The sequence below is a fragment of the Marmota flaviventris genome, chromosome 8, assembly GCF_047511675.1.
Source record: "Marmota flaviventris isolate mMarFla1 chromosome 8, mMarFla1.hap1, whole genome shotgun sequence".
NCBI lineage: Eukaryota > Metazoa > Chordata > Mammalia > Rodentia > Sciuridae > Marmota > Marmota flaviventris.
Genome location: NC_092505.1, coordinates 123559067 through 123580451, shown reverse-complemented (window position 1 = coordinate 123580451; position 21385 = coordinate 123559067). Strand labels below are relative to the sequence as shown.

The 21385-nt window shown below is 40.2% G+C and overlaps 1 protein-coding gene across 1 annotated transcript; it reads right to left on the bottom strand.

The window, feature by feature from the left end:
• LOC139706675 (proline-rich protein 23B-like) lies at positions 1–720 on the bottom strand. Its single transcript, XM_071614930.1, has one exon. The coding sequence runs from the start codon at positions 718–720 to the stop codon at positions 1–3; it is 720 nt and encodes a 239-aa protein (XP_071471031.1).
• Between the last annotated feature and the right edge of the window lie 20665 nt (positions 721–21385).

Genomic DNA, 21385 nt, shown 5'->3' with positions numbered 1-21385 from the left:
CTAGAACAGACGTCTGCAGGCTTTGCTCCTAGGGCCTGGAGAGCGCTGTGGAGGCGCCTGGGGACTTGAACTTGGAGAGGGAGGTAGAGGTTGCAGCGGTGAGGTGGGGAAGGGCCTCATAAGGTGGAAATCCACGTCGTAGGCGGGATTAGAAGAGCGCCTCACTGGACTAGGGGTGGGGGCCCAAGCAGGGAGATATGGGATGGGCCCCTGCTGGCCGGCTGGAGGGTCCATCCATTGCTCCTCGAAGGCCTCTATTTTTCTGACGATATCTGGGATAACTTCGCAGAAGAATCCCTGCTCGACGACCATGTTCTCACCGAGGGGTCTCAGGACGGCGCCCAGTTCCGGGTCTTCAGGACAGTGTCCCTGGCCTCCTGGGCGTTGGTCCCTGGCTCCCACGAGGCCCTCAGGGATCAGAATGAGGTTGTGTCCTTGGAGATTGACTTGCAGGACCGAGGTTGGCGCAGGTTGTAGCACCAGGTCGCCGTCGTCCATGGGTACCTGTAAGGAGCAGCCCGCAGCCAGAACCACCACGGAGGGGAGCGCGGTGGCTTTGGCTGCTGCTGCAGAGTTTTGCAGGTTGGGTGCCGCAGGGGGCTCTGCGGGGTCTGCAGGGTCGTCTAGTCGGCGGCGCTTGGCAGGGCCAGGTCCTTCAGGCTGTGGTCCCCCCCAGGGCGCAGGGCAGGCGCTGGGGCTGCGTGGACGAATGCCCACCATGTCGAGGGCGCTGTGGTGGATGCTCCCGTTTCGGGGCAAAGTGAGTGCGGGCCGCAGGCGGCGCGGTGCTGCGCCCAGTGACAGTCTGGTACGGAGGATAGGTGAGGTGCGCTAAGCTTTCGCGTGGGCAGCAGTCCTAGCTTCTGTGGATCTGCGCCCGCTGCTGAGCTTGGCGTCCCACTTTGGAACCTTGCTCCTTTGCACTGACCCGGATGCGCCCTGGAGGGCCAATTATATTGCCTGCGCAACCCAAGTACCAGTGTCACGCTTAGCTCCGCCCCTACGGAGCTCCGCCCCTAGATGGGAGGAGTCGGCTGGGTAATAGCTTTGGCTGTGGCGTGTCTCTGTGGGGAAATACCTGTCTGGGCCCTTGGGGGCCAGAATCACTGGTGTTTCTTGGGTGGAGGGTTAAAAACAGGTATACAATTTCAAGATGGCTAATGTTAGAATTCATGTTTTCTAGGATTCTGGGGAAAACACTCAAAAAGACCCCTGCACCTAATAATCCCCCAACCGCCAACCCACCCAAAGGCTACTTAAAGTCCCCCCCCCCCCCACCGTTTGTTCTTTCTGATCCTGGGGATTGCACTCAGGAACTTACACATGCTAAGCAAGCATTCTACCCCTGAGCTACATTCCTATTCTGAATTTATTATAATTATTATTATTATTTTGAATGGAAGGGGAGGTACTTTGAACTCAGGGGCACTGGATCACTGAGCCACATCCCCAGCTCTTTATGTATTCTATTTAGAGATAGGGTCTCTCTAGGTTGTTTAGAGCCTTACTGTTGCTGAGATTGACTTTGAACTCCTGATCCTCTTTCCTCAGCCTGCTGAGTTGCTGGGATTGCAGGCTTGCACCACCATGCCCGGCCTGAAATTCTTTTTAATGTTTGACAATCTTTTTATCTTAAGAATAAATGAAAAATGTAGATTTTTCTTTTAGGAAACGTGCTTTTTAAATACTAAAATGAAAAGCTTTATGGCAGTTTGTTCCTGAAGGTTAAGGCCTGTAATAAAATTGTTAATTGCATTATTAAAATTAAAGCAATACAATTAACTTTTTTCTTTTTTATCGAGCACTTATATGTCCACCATTTTACTGTTTTAAAAAATGATTTTTCTAGGCGTAGTGGTGCATGTCTGTAATCCGGGCGATTTGGCAGGTTGAAACCAGAGGATCCCAAGTTTAAAGCCAGCCTCAACAATTTAAAGAGATCTTAAGCAATTTAGAGAGACCCTGTCTCAAAAAAACAAAGGGCTGGGGATGTGGCTCATTGGTTAAATTGTTACCCCTGGTTTCAATCCTTGGTACTTCCTCACCGCGGTCTCCCCAGATATGATCTTTTTTTTCCCCTTACAACAGCTGAGGCTCTAAGTGGTAAGGCAAAATTTCCCAAAATTAAACACTTCATTTATGTTGGTTGTAGAATCAAAAGCAATCGTGACTTTAAATCAAATATACTTAATTTATGTATTTATTGTGTACACCTAACAAACACTGATTTGGTACTGTGTGTGCCTTTCATATTAACAAGTGTGTCTACCCTGTTTTATTTCCAATGTTTTTTTTCTTGGTTTACATTCGCGGGAGCCCAATGTGTTTCAATTTCACTACATTCTTGCAAACATTTATCTCTCATATGCCTGCCTGTCTGCTGGCCTGCCTGCTTTTCTTCCATTCATCAGTGCATATAAAATGTACAGAATGGCAACTTTCACTGTGGCTTATTTGTACACACACAAAACCATAATTGGATCAATTTCATTTCCCAGTGCTTCCCTCACTGTTCCTTCTTTTCTCCCCTGGTCCCTTCTCTCTACTCTCCTATCTCCCTTCTAATATCATGGGGTCCTTTTTTCCCTCCTAGTTTCCACACATGGGAGAAAACACATGGTACTTTTCTCTCTGATCTTGACTTATTCACTCAAAATTATGGTGTCCAGTTTCATCCATTTTTCTGCAAGTGACATATTTGTTTTCTTTATGTCTGAGTAAAAGTTCATTGTGTGTGTGTGCATATGTGTGTGTGTGTATATATATATATAAAATAAATAAAATATATAAAATATATATATAATTTTCTTTATCCATTTATCTGTTGACAGACACCTTGGGTGATCCCATAACTTGGCTAATGTGAATTGTGCTGCAATAAACATGGTATACATGTTATCTGTAAAATGTGCTGTTTTTATTTTTTATTTTTTGATAAATACCCAAAAGTGGTATAGCTGGATCATATGGAAGATTTATTTTTAGCCTTTTGAAGAACCCCCATACTGATTTCCATAGTGGCTGTACTAATTTATATTTCCACCAACAGTGTGTAAGAGTTTCTTACCCTGTCATCCCATCCTCACCAGCATTTATTGTTTGTATTCTTGATGGCTGCACTTCTATCTGAAGTAAGATGGAATCTCAGTATAGGTTTTTTTGTTTTTGTACTGGGGATCGAACCCAGAGTGCTGAGAGCCACGGCCAAGTCTGTGTGGCCCAGGCATTTTGCCAACAGTATTGATTGACAGGCGAGGCATTACTATGTGCCTGTGCTGCTACTTTTGAGTTCTGGCACTATTTTGGAGTTCTCGTGGGGATTTCCGGGGATTCCCTGAGAGTTCCCATTGGTTGGGGAAGTGCAGAAGGAGGGATTTCCGGGAGTGATATTTCCAGCTGGGGGTTCCTGGACTAGCCGTGTGGCATTCGGGAGAATTCCCCAAGTGTGTGTGTGAGGTTTTTTTTGCAGTTCAAAAATAAAGTTTGTTCCTGCTTCAGTGGCTCATGATTTGTGCCCAGCCAGAAAGCGGCAATTGGTGGCCCGTACGGGGAATGTCTGAAACTTCGGGGTAAGTGAAATTGCTTTCCCCTAAGGGAAGGCGAGCGAATGGTTGACCATTTTAAAAAGCAATGTGTTCTTGTTTTGATTCGTTTTGTGTTTGTTTCAAGCTGCCTATCCCTAGAATTTTTTCAGGCAGAATGGGAAAAATGGTTGGCTCAAGGTTTGAAGTTGTTCGCCCCTGAGGAAGAGATAGAAATAGACCACAAATGCACATGTCAAGAAAATAGGAAAATTGATACAATGATTTTTTGTTCCGTTTTTGTTTCATTCTGTTTTGGTTTTGTTTTGTGTTTTCTTATTGGGTTGCGTTATCTTTATAACAGATTAGAAATTAGTAAAAAACAAACTGAAAGAGTGTTAAGTAAATTGTTAGAGATTCAGACCATGGAGAAAGACATTTTAGATCAAGCAAAAGAGAAGGTCTCTCAAGCTAGTCAGACAGAGGAAGAAAATTTAAAGGAAGAAAGCTTAGAGGAGAAACAGCTATTAGGGAAAAAGCTACAACAGGAGGCTGCTACTAACACCGTTCTCTCACCAAAGGGCGTAATTCAACAAACAGCTCCACCTATGGAGATAGCTGAGTGGCCCTCAACCCCCGTAGTTGATAGATGGTATCCTGAGACAGGACCTCAAAGATTAGCATGCCCTGTACTTGAGCAGGCAGGAGGGCAGCGAATTCACCGTGCTTTAGATTTCAAAACAGTGAAGCAGTTAAAGGAGGCTGTAACAACCTATGGTCCTCAAGCACCCTTCAATGTAAGCATGGTCGAATCCATTACCAACTTGGACATGACGCCAGCAGATTGGGCTAGTATGTGTAAATCTGTGCTAAATGGAGGACAATATTTGTTATGGAAGGTTGCCAATGAGGAATTTTGCAGGGAGACAGCTAGGCGAAATGCAGCAGCCGGTTACCCTCAAAGAAATCTAGATATGTTGTTAGGAAAAGGACCTTATGAGGGTCAACGGCAACAAATTGAATATGATCCTGGCGTATACGCACAAATTGCTGTAGATGCGGTTATGGCATGGAAAACTTTACAGGGGCATGGAGATTTACAAGGTCAATTATCTAAGGTAATACAAGGAACTAATGAACCTTACGCTGAATTTGTAGATAGGCTTATTCAAGCAGCTTCCGGAATTTTGGGGGATACAGAACAAGCAATGCCATTTATAAAACAACTGGCTTATGACCAAGCAAATCGTTGCTGCAGAGAGGTCATTAGACCATGGAGACATGAAGATTTAAACACATATATTAAATTATGTAGAGACATTAATGAACAAGGACAAGTCTTGGCAGCAGTACAACAGGCTTTAGATGCCAGGCCAAAAACATGCTACAATTGTGAACAAACAGGACATTTTAAAAGGAGTTGCCCCATAGGAGGAGGGTTTAACAAAGCTAGGTATCAAAGGAATAGAATACCGGGTATTTGCCCACGATGCCATAGAGGGAGACATTGGCTAATGAATGCTGTTCTCAAACCACCATAGAGGGTACTCCGTTATCAAAAAATGGACAAGGACCAGGTGTTTACCCACGATATCGTGGAGAAAGGCATCGGGCTCCATTGCCAAAAAACGGACAGAGGGGCCCAATGCTCCTAGGCCCACGACCACAAATGTATGGGGCACTGGAAGAACCCAGAAACACCATGGAGGAACCCAGCAACACCATCAGTGTAGTGCCCAGGACACATTATCCATCAGATCTCTCATCAGACGAACCAGAGGGAGTGCAGGGTTGGACATCTGCGCCTCCACCAGAGCAGTACTAACTCCAGAGATGGGAGTTCAAATCATTCCCACAGGGGTAAAAGGACCTCTTCCCCAAGGAACAGTAGGCTTATTGTTAGGACGCAGTTCTTCTACGCTAAAAGGACTTATGATAAGTCCCGGGGTAATTGATCCCAATTATGAAGGTGAAATAAAAATTATAGCTAGTTCTCCAAAGGGTATATCAGTAATTTCACCAGGAGATAGAATAGCACAGTTATTAATAATACCCAGCCTACATGATAAATTTTCCAGTAGTAGTATAGAAAGAGGTTCCAGGGGATTAGGCTCCACAGGTGTAGACTGGTCTATGCTGTCTTTGAATTTAGATTGTCGCCCAATGCTAAAACTAAATATTCAAGGACATGAATTTAATGGGCTACTGGATACAGGTGCAGACCTTAGCATCATATCTCGTCAAGAATGGCCAAAACATTGGCCATTACAACAAGCCACTCAAACGCTTCGAGGCCTAGGAGTGGCAACTAATCCCTATAGAAGTGCAATGGTATTAGATTGGAAGGATCCTGAAGGATGTGAAGGAACTATACAGCCATATGTATTGGATCATCTTCCCGTAAATTTATGGGGACGAGATGTCCTAGATCAATTAGGTTTGATATTAACAAATAACATCAATCCAAATGCGCTCACTATTAGGGCTAGACAAGGTTTCAGGAAAGAAAAAAGTTTAGGAGAACAAGGTATAGCAGCACCAATTCAAATAGATCAAGGAATAAATAGACATGGACTGGGTTTTCAGAAGGGGTCACTGAGGCAATAAAAATTACTTGGAAATCAGATAGACCAGTATGGGTTCCTCAGTGGCCCCTGACTAAAGAAAAGATACAAGCAGCCCATGACCTGGTCAAACAACAATTAGCGGAGGGACATATACAACCTTCCATATCTCCCTATAATACTCCCATTTTTGTCATTAAAAAGAAATCTGGTAAATGGAGATTATTGCAAGATTTAAGAGCCATTAATAATGAGATGGTTATTATGGGACCTGCTCAATTGGGGATTCCTCAATTGTCTGCTTTGCCAAAAACCTGGTATGTTTTAGCTATAGATATTAAAGATTGTTTTTTTTTTCAATTCCAATTCATCCTGAGGATAGTCCACGTTTTGCGTTTACTATCCCTGCACTGAATCATGAAGGTCATGATCAGAGATATGAATGGAAAGTACTCCCTCAAGGGATGGCTAACAGCCCAACTATGTGTCAAATTTATGTTAACAAAGCAATCCAGCCACTTAGAAATCAAAATCCTGAACTACAAATATTTCACTATATGGATGATGTATTGTTAGCACACAAAGATAAAAACACATTGCTAGAATGTTATGCCACACTTACAAATTTATTAAAAAATTGTAATCTAGAGATAGCAATAGATAAAGTACAATTAAATTTTCCAATTAATTATTTAGGAGTTCTATTATCCTCAACCATGGTCCGTCCACCAAAAATTCAAATACGAGTAGATCAACTCAAATCACTTAACGACTTTCAAAAGTTATTAGGAGACATAAATTGGATAAGGCCGTATCTAGGCATACCAATAGGAGAGTTGGGACCTTTATTTGATATCCTAAAAGGTCCATCAGATCCAAATTCACCCCACATGTTAACGCCTGAAGCAAGAAAGGCATTAAAAATTATTGAAACATATATGGGAAATATGCATTTGGATAGAATTGATATAACTTTGCCTTTATTATTTATTGTAATAGGAACAAAAAATATTCCTACAGGAGTATTTTGGCAAGAAGGTCCATTATTGTGGATACATTTATCTTATTCTCCTAACACTATTCTTACTAGGTATCCTGAGGCTGTAGGACAATTAATACTCAAAGGAATAAAAGCAGCAAAGGGAGTGTTTGGAATTTCTCCCAATAAAATTATTACTCCATATACTATGGATCAAATTGATGAGTTAGCTAATGAGTTAAATACTTGGGCAATAATCATGTGTATATCTAATGTTTCATTTGATAACCACTTACCATCTAATCCTTTGTTGCCTTTTTGGTCTTCACATCCTCTAGTTTTTCGAAAAATGACAAGAAAAACCCCTATCATGAATGCTCCAAATATATTCACTGATGGGTCAAATAATGGTACAGCAGCAATAGTTACCCCTGATCAAACTTTTACATTTTTAGTACCCAAACAATCAGGTCAAAAGGTGGAGCTTAATGCAGTTTTACAAGCTTTTGTGATGTTTAAAGATTCTGTATTTGATTTATTATCTGATAGTCAGTATATAGTTAATGCTATAGTATCCCTTGAAGATGCTGGTAGGATTTCCCCTTCCTCTACTGTTTTCTCTTTGTTTTCTGCTATACAAAGTCTAATCTGGGGCAGAAAAGATTCATTCTTTATAGGACATATCAGAGGACATACAGGATTGCCTGGAGCCCTTAGTTTGGGCAATGATTTAGCAGATAAAACTACACATGACATACATATTTTCTCTACACTAGAAGAAGCTACACATTTTCATAAAAGGTTCCATGTCAATGCTAATACTTTACAAAAGCGTTTTAAAATAACTAAGGAACAAGCTAGACAAATAATAAAAGAATGTCAAAATTGTGTGACCTTTTTACCACAAGTTAATCTTGGAGTCAATCCTAGAGGACTGATACCTAACCATATTTGGCAGATGGACGTCACACACTTGCCAGAATTTGGAAAATTAAAATATTTGCATGTTACAGTTGATACTTCTTCCGGATTTTTGATGGGCTCCCTTCATGCCGGAGAAAAAACTAAAGATGTTATAGCTCATTGCTTACAAAATTTTGCCACTGTGGGCGTTCCAAAACAGTTAAAAACAGATAATGGTCCTGGTTATACTTCTACCTGTTTTAAATAATTTTGCTCATCATTTGGCATTACTCATATAACAGGAATCCCATACAATCCTCAGGGACAAGGCATAGTTGAAAGAGCTCATCAAACTATGAAAATGTACTTATTAAAGCAAAAAGAGGGAATTGTAAAGGGGTATATATCCCCCAAAGATAAAACTTAAAATAACCCTTTTTACTCTAAACTTTTTAAATTTGGATTCTTCAGGACTTAGTGCTGCGGAAAGGCATATGTGTCCAAAAAATGTACATAAGCCTAAGGTACTTTGGAAGGATATTCTAACAGGACAATGGAAAGGTCCTGACCCAGTGATTGTCTGGAGTCGGGGTTCTGTTTGTGTGTTTCCACAGGGAGAACAACAGCCGATTTGGATTCCAGAGAACCTAAGCAAAGCAAATTTTATAGACCAAAAAAAAAGGTGATTTGACTCAAATCCATAACAGCTGATATCCAGAGCTCCAGTTTGGCTATTCTTACATCTGCGACAGTGATTAACCAGGATGCTTTTTTTAAATATTTATTTTATTATTTGCCTTTTCCCACATCATAAAGTTCTATTTTATTTTTGAGCTCATACAGACCTAGGTTAATGTTTTTCTGATCAGTTTTATTTTTTGACTGTGGAGTTTTTAAACATTGCAATGGAGATTTCACCTAGGTAAAGCTACAAGGCCTTTACTATTGTCTTATGTGTTTTATGTTATGTGTGCACACTTCTGTTTTGTGTGGTATGTCTGTATGTGCGTATGTCCATATATCATATATGAGGAGCGCTCATGAATAAATGGATCCGAATTTTTTTTTATTCACGTGATTTTAATGGTTTAATTTAGATTGGGTAAACAGCTGTTGAAAATTGTTTTAATATGAGAACAAATAAGGAGGTTAACAGATCTGTTTGTTTACTTTCACCTTTCCTTCTCATTATATTTAATAATTCTGTTCAGGATAATGTAAATTGTTCAAAAAATTGTTTTCTTAGTGCCTGTTGGAAAGTTACATAATTTTTTTCTTAGCAACATTGCCAGAATTCCTATCTTCATCCCAGTGCCGGTGAAGACAAAGATAAAACCAAACTACAGCTTCTTCGATAGTTATCACAACAAACTGTATAAACTGATGCATCAGTGAATAATAACTCAACAAGTAATGCTCAATGAAGGAGTCGATTTACTTTGGGAGGAAATGGACATATTGACAGATTCCTCTGCTTTGAACTGCTTGCAGAACTTGCCTGGACTATGTATCACTTGTATGCATTGTGAACTATCTGTTGGTGCAGCGAATTGTGGTAGTGCTGGAGTATTTTTGCTGATGGTGTCACCGGTGGTACAATTTTTCAAAGGAGCCCTCAATTGGCTTAGTGTCATGGCATTTTGCATCCTCCTCCCTTCTACTAGTGATGGTCTAAAATTTGGGGGCCAACAGAGGTGAGGCAAAGAACCTCACTCCCCCACTGGCACCAAGGCCAAATTTGGGGGCCAACAGAGGTGAGGCAAAGAACCTAACCCCCCCACTGGTGCAAAGGCCCATCCACAAGTATGGCTGTATGTTGGACCGGTAGTCAGTGACGGGTATGATCCAATTGCAGTGGTACCAACCTAAGACAGGAGGCTGACGCCTAGAGGTCAGTTCATCTGATGACGGGTAAGAACCATATGTTGAATTGGACTACCTAACAGGCACGGTCCCTAAGCCACATTGCTTGTTGTTTAATTAAAGAGAAGGGGAGAGATGCTGAGAGCCACGGCCGAGTCTGTATGGCCCCTGGCATTTTGCCAACAGTATTGATTGACAGGCGAGGCTTTACTATCTGCCTCTGCAGCTACTTTTCAGTTCTGGCACTATTTTGGAGTTCTCGTGGATTTTTCCGGGATTCCCCGAGAGTTCCCATTGGTTGGGGAAGTGCAGGAGGAGGGATTTCCGGGAGAGATATTTCCGGCTGGGGGTTCCTGGACCAGACGCGTGGCATTCGGGAGAATTCCCCAAGAGCGTGTGTGAGGTTTTTACTTGCAGTTCAAAAATAAAGTTTGTTCCTGCTTCAGTGGCTCGTGATTTGTGCCCAGCCAGACAGCGGCACCAGGGGCCTTTAACCACTGAGCCACATCCCCAGGTTCTTATTTGTATTCTATTTAGAGACAGGGTCTCACTGAGTTGCTAAGGGCCTCACTAAGTTGCTGAGGATGGATTTGAACTCACAATCTTTCTGCCTTAGCCTCCCTAGCAGCTGGGACTGCAGGTATACACCACTGCTCACTATAGTTTTGATGTGCAATTCCCTTTATTTATTTATTTTTATGTGGTGCGGATTATCCAACCCAGGGCCTTGCTGGTGCTAAGCAAGTGCTGTGCTGCTGAGCCATATCCCCTACCCTGATGTGCATTTCCCTGATGGCTAAAAATGTTGAACATTTTTCATATAATTGTTGACCCTTCATACTTCTTTTGAGAAGTGTCTGTACAATTCATTTACCCATTTATCGACTGGGTTACTTGCCTTGCAAGCATTTCTTATTGCCGGATTCTTAAATCTTTTCCAACCTGGTATAGTAAAGTGCTACCCTGTGTTTTTATTTTGCATTTCTGATTACCTGTGTGGCCACATCACTTTTTTCATATAATTATTGGCAATTATTTTTTATATTTTCTGTAAAATGTTACTCTCTTCTATTTTTTTTTACTTTAAAAAATTGGGTCTCAGAATCCTACACACCATTTACTTATCAGATGTCTAATCAAGTGTCTATGGCTCTCCTATACTCTTTGATGACCTTATTACCTGATTCCCTATTATTCTTACAGTTCTACTTCTGGTATACTTTGTGGTCATTTGAATATTCTCATAGACTTTTCCTGAAAGGTGACCTCTAAGTCCTCTTTCCTTTTAACACTTTTGTCCTCCCTCCTGTAAGACTTACATGCTTGACCTTGCATTACTCCTAGTTGTTTCCCCTGTATAATCACAATTTCAAACATTTGATTTTCAGAGTGCCACTTCTAACCTCCTAGTTCAGTCTTTTAAATATCCAAACTTGATCTGTCTCAGCCCTCCTGGGGGGAAAAATCCATTTCTCCTATCATATTTTCACTGAAGCTGACACCCTCATGTTCACATTTCCCTCCTTTTCTGGAATTTAGATTCCATGGGCAACATGATAGTCACTACCATGTTTATAACTTTGTATCCTTTCCCTTTGTCCTGCTTAGCAGGTCAAATCTATCACCTCTAATGTGTTGGAGAAAAAAAAACACTCAACTCCATTGAATATGTCTGTGTAAATGTGATAGATTCCGTTAGGTGGATTCCTAATGCTGGCTAGTGATTTAACTGTATGCTCAAGTCCAGTCACTTAACTTTCCTCGATGAATGTTGCCTACTTTCTCCTCTTTTCTCAAGCCTCCTCTATTTCATCTCTCATGCTCACTCCTAGATGGTCCCATTGTTTCCTTTACACAGAGTCAATGAAAGCAATCAGGAGATTTCCCCAAATTGCCATAATCACATCTACCTACCAAGATGCATGGGAAGTATATATTCTGCCTGCTCTGCTTTTCCCTGCCAAATTATCCATGTTCTAGCCAGGGCTACTCCCTTCACCTGTGTAAACTATCTCATTGCGTCTTGCCTCCTTGAGAACCTCTCTTCAGCAATTCTTCCATCTCTGCCCTTCATTATCACATTTTAGCTTCCTCTTAGAATGCTAGCTGTGGATTCAATAACATCAATGTATAATTGAGAGGTAAAGCCTTTCTATTTTAAAACAAACAACTCTTCACCAAACCCCTTCCAGGCCCTAAGCAACTTAGGGAGACCCTGCCTCAAATAAAAACAAAAATGGGAAAGTGTCTCAGTGGTTAAAAGTGTCTGGATTAAAAAAAAAAAGTGTGTGAGTAAACTTAGAACATACAGGCTCTAAATGAATTCCTGGGATATGGGATGACTATATCCTTTAATGCAAACATTCCTGCCATCTCTTTTGACTTCTCTGAGATCTCCTGATTCTTCATATATTCTTGTTGAGATCATACTACACAAGTATGAAGTTCTTGGCATATGTAGACAATTAAACTTATAGAAAAAGAATAAACAAAATAAAAAATAGAATCATATGTCTAAAAAGGGCACTGTTAATACTGCAATAATTATGAAACTGAATCTCAAAACATGTAGTGGTGTCTGAGATATTAACTTCTTTGAGGTGGGGCTGAAATTCTGCTCCCTGCCTTACAGTCACTGATCAATGCTAATTTTATTTTATATATTTTTTTGGTATTGGAGATTGGCATTTAACCACTAAGCCACATCCCCAGCCCTTTTTAAAATGTTTTATTCAGATACAGGGTCTTGCTGAATTGCTTAGGGCCTCTCTGAATTGCTTCAAGCCTTGCTGAATTGCTGAGACCGGCTTTGAATTTGTGATCCTCCTGCCTCAGCCTCCTGGGTTGCTGGGATTACTGGTGTGTGCCACCACACCCAGCTCAGTGCTGACCATTTTGAGCCAGTTGCCTTTAGAAGTTGTAGTTTGGTTTCATGAGTTGATTACTGCAGAGGTTGTTTGGTTTGTAGGGCTGAATGCTATGGTGGTTGTGAATCAGAGTTCTGGCGTCATATGTGATCTGGTGATTGTCAATTTGTATATTAAATCTCTTATTCCCTTCCCCTACTTTTGAGCATTCTCTTGGAGAGGTGGATCAGTTCAGGGAAATGTAGACACTCCAGTCTTCTCTACTTAGGTTTATTCATTTCCATATTCAACTGTATTACAAGATATTTGTGATCATTTTGTTACTGTGTCATATAAAACAGGAGTGTCATGACACCAGGGTCTATGGAAAATGAGGAAAAAAATAAAGATAAGCAAGCAGATAAAACAAAGCAGGAATTATACAGGACTCTTGATTTGATATCTGTGGCAGACATCATGGCCATCCAAGGTCATCTGCTTATTCTGAGAGTCTTAGATTAGCTTTGTGCTTTCAAATGGGATTTCTAGAATCCTGAATTTGATGTCACCTACTGGAGTAGTTTTTCAGTTCCATGGAATTCTGAATTGGCTCTGACATGAACACAAGGACAGACTGTCTGCTGAATTTATTGTGAACAGTACCCGATAAGGTCCTTTCCAGTGAAGTTTAAGAGCAGCTTTTCCTCTGACATGCCTTTCAATAGATGAAATCTCCTGAGTAATGGTCATGAAAAGCCTTTCTAGGAAAGCATTCAAAGGTGGCCTTAAGCTGTTGGTAAGTTGTAGGACTTCTTTATATATTCTAGATACTAACCCCTAATTATGATATAATTGGAAGATATTTTCTCTCATTTTGTAGGTTGTCTTTCACTTGATCATGTTCTTGGTTGCATAGAAAGTTTTCATTTTGTTGCCATCCAATTAATCTATTTTACTTTTGTTGTACTTTTGGTGTCACATCCAAGAAATCATATCGAAATCCAATGTCATGAAGCTTTTCCTGTTTTAAGAGTTTTATAGGCTTAGGTCTTGAAATTGGGCTCTAACCGACTTCCACGTGTGGACGGAGGCCGAGGTGGTGCAAACTGAATTGCTAGTCACCCTGATGGAGGTCCATATCCCCAATTGCAGTAGGGTTAATACCCTTTCAAGAGAAGACTCTCAACTGTCTTTTGTGAGGGTTCTAGAATATTTGGCGGTAATCTTCAATTTATCAGAGACTGTTTTTCATTCCTCAGACAGATCACTCTAAATAATGAACTAGGATTTGACAAAACATTTATCTTTTGAAACTTTATTGTCTCTTTTCTGCTAAGGTTGGAGGCAAGTAAACAATCCTTTTTATAGGCTTCCTTGTTCTCTGAACACCGTAGGAGAACATTTGACATGGTGTATTAGAACAGATTGGCAAGAATTTTAGATCTGATCAAGGAACTGGGAAAATCAGAGGGGTCACTGGTGAATTTCTGGGATACTGTCCTCTTATGGTAGAGGCAAAAAGGCATTGACTGTTCTGGTCTAGAGGTAAACTGAGAAGAGCAGAGCAGAGATTCACTGCAGGGAAACAAGAGACTTCAGGTGGGACAGATGACAGGCTAGGATTTGGGTCAAGTTCTAGCAGGAAGTGTTGGATCTGATTGACTAGAGTTCTTAGCAAATTGATTGTCTGTTTTGTTTCCTTCTTAAACAAATCGATTGTCTGTTTTGTTTCCTTCCTAGCAGGATGCGAATGTGACAAGCACTTATGCACAATATGAGAATGCCTTTGTATATAATGGCTTCAGCCACAGGTTTGAGTCCTTCAAGGGACACTGGACAAGTTTGGGTAATGCCTTGGTAGGTTCAATCTGAATTTTAGTAGTTTCTTTTCCCATTATTTCCCCTATGTTGATGGAAGATATGCATAACATATAATAGAGAATGCAAAGGTGTATACAGAAGAGACATGCCTTGTGTATGAATAAAGGAGTCCTTTGTAAACTCAAGAAATAGTCCATTTGGTGTGCATTTAATATTATAACTGTGCAAAGTAAGTCTCTCCCTATTGAATTCCCAGCCATGTTATCACAGAGCCAGGAAGAATATTTTTAGTCAAGGGCCCAAGGGTTCCAGTTAAAGGCTGAGGGATAGAGAGAATATGTGTATTATTTGAAACACCCTCCACCCATAGAGTGCATTTCCTCCAGTAAGGAAGCTCTACAACTGTAGCAGCATTTCATATAGAAATACTAGCACTTGGATTAATTTTTATTTGAAATGTTTGGGATATGGCTTTTAAGAGACTTGGGTCTACTTTTCAGCCTTTTTTTTTTTTTAAGTACTGGGAATCAAATCCAGAGGTGCTTTACCACTGAGCTTCATACCCACCCTTTTTATTTTTTATTTTGAGACAGATCACACTGAATTGCCCAGGCTGACTTCAGACTTGAGATCCTCTTGCCTCAGCCTCCCCAGTAGCTAGGATTATAGGTGTGAGCCACCACACCTGGCTTCAGCTATTTTTTTTAATTGTTTTTTTTAGTTGGACACAATACCTTTATTTATTAATTTTTATGTGGTGCTGAGGATTGATCCTGGAGCTTCTCATGTGCTAGGCTAGCGCTCCACCATTGAGCCACCACCCCAGCCCTTAGCTCTTTCTTTTGACCCTCAGTTTTATTATGGAAAGAGAGACCCACAGATCCATTTCTGGGTCAGTCCAATCAGCTTTTGCTATCCAGGATTTAGGATCTGCTAAATCTTTTGAAACTTTATTGTCTCTTTTCTGCTAAGGTTGGAGGCAAGTAAACAATCCTTTTTATAGGACCAATATGTGTATTAACTGATGTGAGTCAGGTGATTCAGGATCATGCGTACCACGACGAAATCTAAATTCTTTTAAAGAAATCCAATTTCTGCCATGAATGTTTGCTGGTCTTGTCTTTGTTAAGGGACACATTAGCTCTTAATTCAGTGCAGGTCCAAGGTTTAAATTCTACAGTTGTCCGAATCCTTGATTCATGGAACAGATGGATCTTTTGAAGCAATTGGCATTTTAGGTTCTTGAGAGAGAAAAGGGAGAATGTTGGAGCCTGGACAAGAAGAATTGAAAAAAGGAATTGATGGAAGTACTGAAGGAGGGAGATTGGGAGGAGAAGTGGCAGCGGGTGATCTAAATATAGGGAGGCAGCTGGAGTTCAAAGGTGAAATATTTATTAGGGATATGAGTCTTGTGTGATATTACCTGTCAAATGGCTCATTATCTTTGGCTAAAGAATCTTTTAATGAGGGAAATTTTGACTCAGAATTTTGTTTGGAGGCTTCTCTGTGTACCCGAGGAAAAAGTTGTACCCACTGAATCTGAGGAAATCCTATTCCCTTCCTTTTCTAAGGTGTCTCTCAAATTTTGTTCAAGTCAAACATTCCCCACATTAGCCACTGATGGTCCACATCATCCTTGGTGAAATTGTGCCACTTAGAAAGAGACACAAGATTTAGGATTATAATGAGAAACATATAAGAAGCAGGCATTTTTCCTGCAAGAGGAGAGAATTTAGACTCAGAATGTCCTCTAAGAGCTGGGCATGGTCAATTAACATGGTGCTGTGCACCTTGTGTAAGAGGTTCTAGCCATCTTGACACTTTTAGATTGTACAATGCAACATGGAAACAGAGAAAAGAGCAAAAGGGGATGAAGCGGAATGGCTTGATTCCACCAAGATGGCAAACAAATGGATGTGATAACAAAACGTGGGTTTTGAACTGAGAATAAACAAATGAGGAACTCAAAGAGAAAGTTTAGACCCCCGTGCTGATCTAGTGTATTGGGCTGGGTAGACCCTGATTCAATGGGGCCTTCGGGAAGACTGAAAATAAAGGAACACCATCCAAATGGGAACAAACAGAAGCTATTTATTCAGGTCTTGCTATAGCAAGGGAGTCAGCCCTCACCAATTGCTTTAAATTTTTTTATTTGTTGTTTTCAGTTATACATGACAGTAGAATGTATTTTGACATCATACATACATGGGGCATAATTTCCCACTTTTGTGGTTGTACATGATGTGGAGTTACACTGGTTGTGTATTGATACATAAACACAGGAAAATTATGTTGGGTTCATTCTACTGTTTTGTTCTATTCCCATCTCCCTTCCCTTCCCCTTATTCTTTCCATCCAATCCAGTGAAACTCCACCCCGCACTCCTTGTGAGTCAGCATCCGCATATCAGAGAGAACATTTGGCCTTTAGTTTTTGGGATTGGCTTATTTCACTTAGCATGATAGTCTCCAGTTCCACCCTTTTACTGGTAAATGCCATAATTTCCTTGTTCTTTATGGCTGAGTAACATTCCATTGTGTGTAGGTACCACATTTTCTTTATCCATTCATCTGTTGAAGGGCATCTAGGTTGGTTCCATAGCTTAGCTATTGTGAATTGAGCTGGTATAAACATTGATCATCATTTGCTTTTGCCGGAGATTTAAAGGCAGCCAGCAGGTCAGGAGAGGTTTCCAATGGAAAAAGGGAAGGCTTCATATGTGTCTGATTGGAAGTTTTTGGCATGGGAAAGCTGGAGGTGGGCTAATAGAAGTGGGATATTGTATGTGATTGCTATGGTTTTCTATGTCTTAGGAACAGCATATTGAGTTTTCTCTGGTTGTTCCTGTGTTGGAATTCGGATAGAAGATTAGGGAATTTGACAGTTAATGATCAAGTTCTGGCCATTTTGGGGTCTTACTCTAGAGGTTGTGATTTATCTTCTAGGATAGTTGCTGGAGAGGTTTTGGGTTTGGGTTTGACTGTCATGTATGATCTGACCATCATTAATTTCTATTTTTAGTCTCTCAGAGCTTTTTATTGCCTTGGCTTGCAAGGAGTCCAGGTCTGAAATGGCATCTCCTGCCATCACCCTGTTCCCCTTGGAGCTATCAATGATACTGGGTATCTCCAAGTGCATTCCTTTTTTTAAAAAAAATTGTTTTAATTAGTTACACTTGATAGTCCAATGATCTTGACATATCATACTTTTGAATCAGATGGGATGTAATTTCTCATTTTTCTGAGTGTACAGTTTGCAGAATCATCCAGTCATGTTCCAAGTGCATCCCCATTGCTCTGATTTGCAGTGTCCCTCTAAGTTCTAGACAGCATGGTAGCTGGTGCATTTTGCTACTTACCTAGTATATCCACCATATAATACTGTTTCTCTAAACCTTTTTTTTTTTGTACTGAGGATTGAACCCAGGTGTGCTTAACCACTGAACCACATCCCTAGCCCCCCTTTTTTGTATTTTATTTAGAGTCAGGGTCTCTCTGAGTTGCTTAGAGCCTCACTAAGAAGGTGAGGCTGGCTTTGAACTCCAGATCTTTCCGCCTCAGCCTTCTGAGCCGCTGGGATTACAGGTGTGTGACACCACGCCCAACTTCTCTAAACCTTTGCTCCGTTTTTCTACAGTCTGCCTTTGCAGCAATGGCATTTCTCCTTAACTTTGTGTGGATCATTCTTTTCTCCAAGCTTCCAAGAGTTGCTTATAAGAATGTGAGTACTGTCTTCAAACCTTGCCAGGGTGTTAAAACTCTCCTGTATTACAGGAGAATTCTTCTAAATTGCCAAACTCTCTCTTTATCAAGCTGATATCCAGCAGCTTCAGTTCTATACTTTATTCCTACTGGTTTATGTTGGGTGAATTCTGCAGAACACACACACACCTACATACGCACGTGCACGTGCACACACACACAATTATGTGCTTTTCTTCCCTCCCCTTCATTGTTTACAGGCCCATATTCTGGGCTTAACTTTAGTTACTGGCCTTGTGGTGGAGAGGAGGTAAGGTTAGATTTTGAGGTCACTGCATGTTGCCTTGCCAGGCAGCTGCTTCTGTCAACTTAATGCAAGGCAGTGTCAACCATTAACAGAGAAGAGCAGGCCAGTTCTCCAGGCTTGGGGTCTGGGAATTCAAGATATTCAAATGTGTCCACCTAGTTGTCTTTACCCCATGTCTCAGAGCCCAATCAGAGCTGTGACCTCACCAGCACAGACTTGCCTAATTTGAGAATTCAGCCTATCTGTTCAGTAAACTGTGGGTCAGGTGCTTAGGTTCCTACCCCTAGCCCCAAGAGATGTAAGACTAATTGTATGAGTTGAAGAGACTGCCTGGATCTCATATTTAGATTTCATTGGTAATTAACCATCCTTCTCATCCCCAAATGCACTGATTATTTTAGAAATGGCCATTCATTCCACACTATTTTTTTTTTTTTTTGGTACCAGGGATTGAACCCAGGGAACCTCAACCACTGATCCACACTCCCTGTTCTTTTTTGTAGTTTAGAGACAGGGTCTCACTGAGTTGCTTAGGGCCTCACTAAGTTGCTGAGGATGGCTTTGAACTTGTGACCCTCCTGCCTCAACCATCAGATGTTGGGATGATCTTCTGGGAATATGGGTGCCACCACACCCATCCTGCCCACTACTCTTTCTTAGTTCAGCTCTCCACTCTCATTCCAACACTGGGGCTCTTGCCCCTCATTTCTTGAGTGCTTTTTATTGTATTCCATATTGATTCTGTCCCAATTCCTAATGATTTAAAAATATGTTGGGATGATTCTTCCAACACACTGGTATGACTCCGTCTTTCATGATTCTCAAGCAATCCAAACTCCTCTATCTCACATTTCCCTGATTTCTAGGGATGTTGAACATTTTTTTTTCATGTTTGTTAATCGTTTGTATTTCTTCTTTTCAGAAGTGTGTTTAGTTCTTTTGCCCACTTATTGATTGGTTATTTTGTGATTTTTTTTGGGATTGAGCTTTTTGAGTTCTTAATATATTCTAAGTATTAATTCCCTGTCAGAAGAGTAGTGGTAAAGATTTTCTCATTCTGTAAGCTCTTTATTCATGCTCTTAATTTTTTCCTTTGGGACATCAGTGGAATGGAAGAAGGGAATTGAGGGAGAAGGAGGAGGGATGGGAAAAGGGAGGAACTGTGGAATGAAATTGATCATATTATGCTATGTACATATGTGAATATGTCATAGTGCATTCTATAATTATGTATTATCTATAAAGCAACTGATTAAAAAAGCTAAAATAAATAGAAGGAAGACTAGTAGAGAGGAAGAGGAACAGGGGAGAGAGGAGGGAAGGGAAAGTGGAAGTACTGGGTATTAAAATGGAACCAATTATATTCTATGCATGTATGAGTGTCAAAAATGAACCCCACTCTTATGTATAACTATAATGCAATAATAAAAACATTTAAAAATCAAGGTACACAAAGTGTAAAATAAGACAATTTAAAAATATACTACAATGAGTAGAAAAGTCACATATAAAAGGAATAACAACTTGATTGGCAGACTTTTTATCTTGCAACCACAAAAATGGCAATAGGCGAATATTGTTCAAGCAGTTATATATCATTTTATATTTAAGAAAAAATATGTAATAATGGCATTTTTTTCTTTTTAAATTTATTTTGCATTACAATTCTTAAGACACCATTATAGAACAATTTATCATATCTCTGATTATATATAAGGTATGTTGACACTAAATAGAAATGTTCATACATGAGTAATATTGGCCTTTTCAGGCATACAATATTAAGGGGTTTATCATGGAAAACCATGTTCAAACTTATAGAACCAAGACAGTTTACCACACATAGGACATGGTGGAAATAACTATTAAAGGATATTCTTCAGCCAGATGAAAATTGAGGCTAGACTGAATGAGTAGAATGTTAAGAATAAAAAGGTAGGAAAGAATTGGTAATGTGGGGTTGGAGTTGTAGCTCAGCAGTAGAACCCTTGCCTAGTCCATGGAGGCACTGGGTTCAATCCTCAGCATCACATAAAAAAAATAGATGAATAAATAAAATAAAGGTATTCTGTTCAGCTACAACTAAAAATTGAAAATAATAATTGGTAAGGTGCGGTGGTCAATCTGAATAGTTACTGATGTTTTGAAATGAAATGACCGTTTGACTTCAGTTTTGTAATATTTTACTTTATAGAAATGAAGCCAAGATGGTAATAAATTAACATTTCAAATGTTACAAGTTTTATTTACATTACAAAAAAATCAGGGTACAATTTAAGGGTAGAAAACACTGTGGAATAGCAGTAAAGCAAACATTTCCATCAGTCTATTGGTTTAAATCACCAGATGAACTTATTTAAAAAATATATTCCAATGCATGCTGACAACATCTGATAAAATTCCACATAAATCTCATTTACATTAAGAAGTAAGATTGGAAGAGAATTTCTTCAACAGGTTAAGAGACTGCTGAGAACCAACACCATACAATCAGATGTAGCAACCATCATAGTATTTGGCAGTTCACTGGGGCAGCAGGTGGAAAAATGAAGAACTAGACATGCTATGGCTGAATGTCTTCATAAATCCATGGGAAAACACAGAAGGAAACTCACAGCATGAGAAATCCAGTGATTTCTTGGTTTGAGGGAAAATCAGGGGAGTGGTGATATGAGTTAAAAAGTGCATTTTGAGAGAAAACAACGTCTACAAAATGCAGGGAAATGGTGTGTGTGTGTTTAGAGAATGATCCTGTGAAGAATCCCCAAAATCTGAAAACACAGTTTTTGGTTTCTCTGAAGATTTTCCATTTCCAAGATGAAATGTGGAATCTGCCTTCTCTTCCTGATGTCTTTATTTCCTTACAATCGGGTACAGAAA

Bases quoted from the DNA above. Each gene is read 5' to 3' on its own strand.
- LOC139706675 (XM_071614930.1), bottom strand. From the start codon at position 720: ATGGTGGGCATTCGTCCACGCAGCCCCAGCGCCTGCCCTGCGCCCTGG.